The sequence below is a fragment of the Suillus discolor genome (genome assembly GCF_016758755.1).
Source record: "Suillus discolor strain FC423 chromosome Unknown F5147scaffold_146, whole genome shotgun sequence".
In the NCBI taxonomy this organism is placed as follows: Eukaryota; Fungi; Basidiomycota; class Agaricomycetes; order Boletales; family Suillaceae; genus Suillus; species Suillus discolor.
In genome coordinates this window covers 60,272-66,271 of record NW_024541393.1, presented here as the reverse complement: position 1 = coordinate 66,271, position 6,000 = coordinate 60,272, and the positions used below count along the sequence as shown (strand labels likewise).

General features: G+C 51.7%; 2 protein-coding genes across 2 annotated transcripts; one reads left to right on the top strand and one right to left on the bottom strand.

Moving 5' to 3' along the window:
- F5147DRAFT_729113 (Endonuclease/exonuclease/phosphatase) lies at window positions 1-3,858 on the top strand. Its single transcript, XM_041439350.1, has 6 exons — window positions 1-448; window positions 501-2,308; window positions 2,360-2,640; window positions 2,687-2,842; window positions 2,899-3,117; window positions 3,173-3,858. The coding sequence occupies exons 1-6, from the start codon at window positions 189-191 to the stop codon at window positions 3,653-3,655; spliced, it is 3,207 nt and encodes a 1,068-aa protein (XP_041284909.1). The 5' UTR covers window positions 1-188; the 3' UTR covers window positions 3,656-3,858.
- On the bottom strand, window positions 3,859-5,136 carry F5147DRAFT_841584 (uncharacterized protein; the record flags this gene model as incomplete). Its single annotated transcript, XM_041444394.1, has 5 exons — window positions 3,859-4,461; window positions 4,511-4,593; window positions 4,642-4,674; window positions 4,731-4,952; window positions 5,011-5,136. 5 exons carry the CDS (start codon window positions 5,134-5,136, stop codon window positions 3,936-3,938), a joined length of 990 nt encoding a protein of 329 aa, XP_041284908.1. The 3' UTR covers window positions 3,859-3,935.
- Between the last annotated feature and the right edge of the window lie 864 nt (window positions 5,137-6,000).

Here is a 6,000-nt window from a genome sequence, read left to right as displayed (position 1 = left end):
CCCCGCTGTTGAGACCTGTGCCAGTACCAGCTGCTCTCAGATCACCACGCGCGAGTCCAGAACATTTGTCAGTATCTGGCCAAGACAACGCGTACGATGACGATGCTCCTCGTGGTGGTGGAGTGGCTTCATTGAGGGAACGTTTCACGTAAGTGTTCCAGCCATGTCATCGCCCGCGAACCCCATAAATGTTTTCCTGTGCTACCTTTCTTAGAACCGCAGCGACTTCTCCTCATCGAGCTTCAATAAAACCGGCTCCACGACTTTCCCTTTTGCTGACTCAAAGTGAACCAAACGTCCTCGATTCCGCTCCTCCACTCCTGCATCGACCTGTTTTATTGTCTCCTCAGTCAGTGTTAAGCCCGGAAGACACTCCGTCTGACGAATATTTTGACGCGCCCGAATCACCTCGCATGACTGGTGTCGCTTCTCTCAGAAATCGTTTCTCGTGAGTTGTTGCCTCTGCATTTGAAAGGGAAACGCTAATACCGTTGAAGTAGATTAATTCACCCTACACCCCAGTCCACACCTAAACCCCTTCCGCGTAATGACAATCTCACATCCCATTCAGAACCCAACATTCTTGCACCCAGTCCACCGATGACTGGGACCCTTCGCCGTCCTCCTCCTCCACCCCCGCCTCATCGCTCTGTTCTCTTTGACACTGGCGATGATTTACCTGATAATGCCAGCTCCAACTGCTCATCAAGACATAGCCCCTTCTCCGATGACGAATGTGAGAGTTCTGAGATATCACTGCCACCGGCAATTACCCTTCGTGGACGCCACTCCCGTGGACACTCAGACAGCATCAGCAGTTCAAGTGACAGCGTAGCAAGCATCTCGCCCCCGCGCAAACTTCCTTCACGGCCAAGTCTAACAGTCCCCCCTCCTCCCCTTCCACGACGGGCTGGAAACGAAAACAGCCGCAACTCCTCAGCCAGCTCAACTCCTACCCCCAGCAGTCCCCCTCCCCTTCCCTCACGCCGCCCATCTCCGGAAGATATCCCAGACGTTATATTACCCCCTCCTTCCCTCCCTGCACGCCATAGCATGATCATAGGCACACCCTCACCGACGGACTTCATCTCCGACCGCAGATCCCTCGGAAGCAGCAAACCCCTCGGAAGCAGTAAACTCCCACCTCCACCAACACGTACGATCGCACCAGGCGACAAACTCCCTCCTGCACGACGCACACACACGCCTTCATCAGACGAAGAATCTGGTGGAGAAGAGGGAGGCGATGACCTTCGCATGCTTCTTCCAGACGCGAGTCGTGCATCCCGTCGTCCACCCACCCTACGTACTCCAAAGATGCACGTTCCTGCATACGCCGCCCAAGTGGTAGTAGCCGGTACGCGCGTGCTCGTCGCTTCTCATCACCACTTGCGCTGCTTCGATCTCGCTCGGTACGCTGATGTGCCCGTATGGGTGGGAGACACGAAGGAAATGGGAGTGCGCGATGCGAAAGTGACTGCGCTTGAGTTTCGGGCTGGTAGTGCAGGTGGTGTGGTATGGGCTGGGACGAAGGAAGGGCATTTGATCGAACTGGATATGGATTCAGGCAAAGTGACAGGGTCGAAGTTCGGTGTCCATGCGGGTGTCGTGACGCATATATTCCGACACCGCAATGCGATGGTCAGCGTGGACGAAAGTGGTAAAGTGCTCGTATTCGAACCCACAGCTACATCCGGCTCCGAAGTCCCAAGTCTCACATATACCGCCCCACGGGTGTACCGCATCGCAGAAAAACAAGAATTCGTAAAGTTGCTTGGGGGTCTTCTCTGGACGAGCGTACGCGGCGACGTCAATGGCTCTGGACCCACTACAGTACCCATAGTCAGGATCTACGATGTCTTTACCCCAGGCAGCATCGCACGTACCGTGAGCGTCCTCCCGAACACCACCCATCATGTCGGCGCAGTAACAAGCGGCACGCTCCTTCAATCCCATCCAGGGTTCGCTTATCTCGGGCACGAGGGTGGATTTATCAGTATCTGGAGTTTACCTGCAGGACCCGAGTGCACGGACGTAGTCAAAGTGAGCTCGTCGGACGTGCTGAGTCTCGAAGGTGTCGGGATGCGTTTGTGGTCTGGTGGACGCACGGGCGTTATATGCGCCTATGACGTGTCGTCCCGCCCTTGGGTTGTGACGAACGCATGGAATGCGCACTCTGGATTACCAGTTACACGCATATTCGTGGATCCGTGGTCGATTGAGAAAGAGGAGAAGCTGAGTGTGGTGAGTGTTGGTAGGGATGAGCAGATGAGGTTTTGGGATGGATTGTTGGGGATTGATTGGATCGGTGCGTGCTGTGTTTTTTTTATCGCGGATGTGGGCTGATGAGTTGGAGCAGGTAACGAGCTCTTGAAGCGCGAGCGCGAATTTAGCTCTTTCCGCACCATCAACGTCCTCGTTGTTTCCTGGAATGTAGACGCCGCCAAACCCGAAGCACTCACCGACGATGCGGCAAACCTTACCTTCCTAAATGACGCTCTCACATCCGTCTCACCCGCACCTGACATCATCTCCTTTGGATTTCAAGAGCTCATCGACCTCGAAAGCCGGAAGATGGCTGCAAAGACTGTATTACTAGGTGGAAAGAAAAAGGGTGAGGAGGGCAAGATATCAGAGAAAGTGACTTCAAGTTATAAGCGATGGCACTGATCGGCTTGTCAGGGAGGTCCGCGCACTTGCGGAGGGCTATACGGTGATACATACCGAGAGTCTTGTCGGGCTTTTTACATGCATGTTCGTGAAGAACTCGGAGAAGGCTGCGCTCAAGAATGTAGCGATAACGACGATCAAGCGGGGGATGGGTGGGAGGTACGGTAATAAGGTGCGCGTGTTTTGTTTTTGTTTTTATTGAAGTGCATGCTGATGACATGTATGCAGGGAGGCATTGTCGCACGATTCGTGATTGGAGATTCTTCGATTTGTTTCATCAATTGCCATCTTGCTGCTGGGCAGCATCACGTACGACAGCGCAATGCAGATGTGACTGCGATGTTGGAGGAAAAGTCTGTGTTTCCATCGTCGGATGCTATCGAGGAGTCTCTTGCGTACGTCGGTGGGGGAGATGGGTCCATGGTTCTAGATCACGAGATCGTCTTCGTGCGTTAAATTCATTCCTTTTACTGAATCTGTACCTTAAACGCTCGTTTCTTAGCTCAACGGCGACCTAAACTATCGTATCGACCAACGCCGTGACGCCGTGATCTCTTCCATCCAATCCGGCGACCTCGAAGCCCTGCACACGCACGACCAACTCCTCAAAGAAATGAAGCACAACCGCGGGTTCCGCCTCCGCTCCTTCCGCGAAGGACCTCTCACCTTTTCCCCCACCTACAAATATGACCGCCGTTCCAACGAATTTGACACGAGCGAGAAAAAACGGGTGCCGGCTTGGTGCGACCGCGTGCTTTGGCGTTCAAGAGACCCCGAACGTGTGAAGCAGCTGCATTATAGACGATACGAGGCGAATGTGAGCGATCATCGACCTGTGAGCGCTGCGTTTGCTATGACTGTTAAGAGCGTGAGGTTGGATGCGTGGGCGAAGGAGAAGGGGGTTGTGCAGGAGCTTTGGTTGGAAACGCTGGCTGAGCAGTTGGATGATGCGAAGAAGTTCTATGTCGAGCAGGCTTTGATATAGGATGGGGTGGGTTGGAACGTTGGGTTTGTGTTATGACCATTTGGTTTTTGTATGACTTCACACATGGACTTGAGCTATCGTACATGCCATCATTTCGAGATGTAATTTGTAATGGTATTGTTAGGGAGGAGTCGTATACTTAATTAGAGTTTATCTCTAGCATATGCACCCCTTATGAAGACCAGTTGATCGTAAACCACAGAACCGCTTGGAAAATTTTGGATATAGTAATTGAGAAAAGAATGCAATAAAGAAATCATGAACGAATCTGTGTCGAACATCAATGCCAAAGCCCACTCCATCGGTTCCCCGCTTGAGTATGCGTAGATCCAATACTAGCAAACGCCCACGTACCCGAAGACCCTCCGGCCATAGAAGCAGGCCGTAAGCCCACTCCCACAAGCAAAGATTGTCTTGATCTCCTGCTTGGATGCACGCCGACGTTAACGTGCAAGACGCGCTTCATAAGCTGCTTGACGCGGCTACTCACACCAAAACGTCTCGGTGGCTCGGGTTCGCTGCGTGGGGCGTACGATAGCGTACTGAAGTCAGGAAAACTATCACGCGAGCTCGAGCTGTATTTGCCGTTTGGGGTACTGGCTTTGAAGGAGGCGGGGGAATGCGTCTGTATGGGTGAATCTGGGGACGGTATTTGGGCGAAGGATGGAAGCGGGACGGTGGTGATGGCGAGTGTGGAGGGGAGAATCGGGGAGAGGGTGGCTGGAGGTGTTTTGGGGGGAGATATGGGTCCACGTGTGTGGGTCATTGGACTTGAAAGGCCCATGTTGACGATGGACCACTGGTCACTAGAGGAAGATGAACGAGTGAGGGTTAGAATAATTTGTATGTACGTACGGTCGCTCGAACCAGCCGGTCTTCTTGAGTTCGGCACGGGCGAGGTTGTTGAGTCTATCAAGCGGACTGCTGCTGGGAGAAAGCTACTAGGCGTTGGTTAAATAATGAGACGCTGAACAAATTCCACGGACCATCTTGGTCATTTCGCTGCATGGTGATTCATCCTATTGAAAAAAAAATTTGTTAGATGCGATCTATGCTAAGATAGATATAGAAATACCAAGGAAATTGTATCATCGAAGGCATAGAACGCATCGTCATGCGAGGTAATTCCGGCGAGACTTTTGATTGTCTCAGACGACGATGCGCATGAACGGTTTGCAGTCATCGATGCCATATCGGCGAGTTCGTCATCGTCGTAGATGTAGCTGATATCGAAGAAAGAGGGCCCACGGCGGGCATAGCAAGCATGCCGATCTTGACTTTCCTGACTGGAGCGACTCTGATGGATAGGTATCATGATGTTAGCCCCCGACGTGCACGGTGAGACTGCATCATACTGTCTGGGGCCTGCGTATCTTGATGGTGTTTATGCGGAACTCTTTGCGTGACTCGCGAGAGGAAGGATCGTCGAAAGCATCAGCAACTCTACCGAGGAGTTTGAACGCATCTTCAGCGACAGCCATTTGTTGTGTCTTCCAAGTTAAGGACAAGAGGGGCTAGGGTACTTATGCGCATGAGGCAGTCAGCCTCACCCATGTCAATGGGTCCAGCAAGTCAGCCGCCAAGAAGTCGGCTGACGTCTGAGATCTGAGGCCTCTGTTGGACAACCATTGATAGAATAGGAATGCTCACACCTGGGAGCTCGTGGTTTATAATTATCCGTATTTAGAACCCCAGTTTTGCCAAGGCGTCGATTATGTAATACAACGATTGCCATTTGTCGATTGGCAATTTGTGGGCGAAGCCTATAGCACGAATGCCTCTGAGCAGTATTTGCACATACGCATATATGTTCACCATGGTTCTCCGTATCCTGGATAATTCAGAACTATCCCAGAAAGCCCAAAGAGGTCGCTGTGCTCCTCGATTGTGATAACACCTGTATTAACATGATTCGACAAACACACCATCTACTGAACAAACACTTACTCTAATTTATCTTGCATGGGAGTTTGCTCCAAACCCGTCGAGTCTTCTTGTCACGCGGGTCGGTACCGGTGGCGGCGGCAATGGAAGTTATATTTGGACAAGAGTAGATTTGGATGCGGTACTGGGGAAGGACTGGAAAGAATGGGAATTTCATGTACTTGAGGAATCAATTCAAAGATACAAAAACACTATCAAAGAAAGCATACCCCAAATGCTTTGAGCGTCCACGGGGATCCTCGAATTTGGACGGTCAGCAGGAAGATAACACTCGAAGAACTCATTTATCACCTGATGTATTATGGCCGCTATTCTCTTCGTCCCGCTTCCTGAATAGCACGAGCTTATTCTCGTCTTTCTCGACGTTTGACAGCAAGGTCCATATCATATCCAGAGACCAG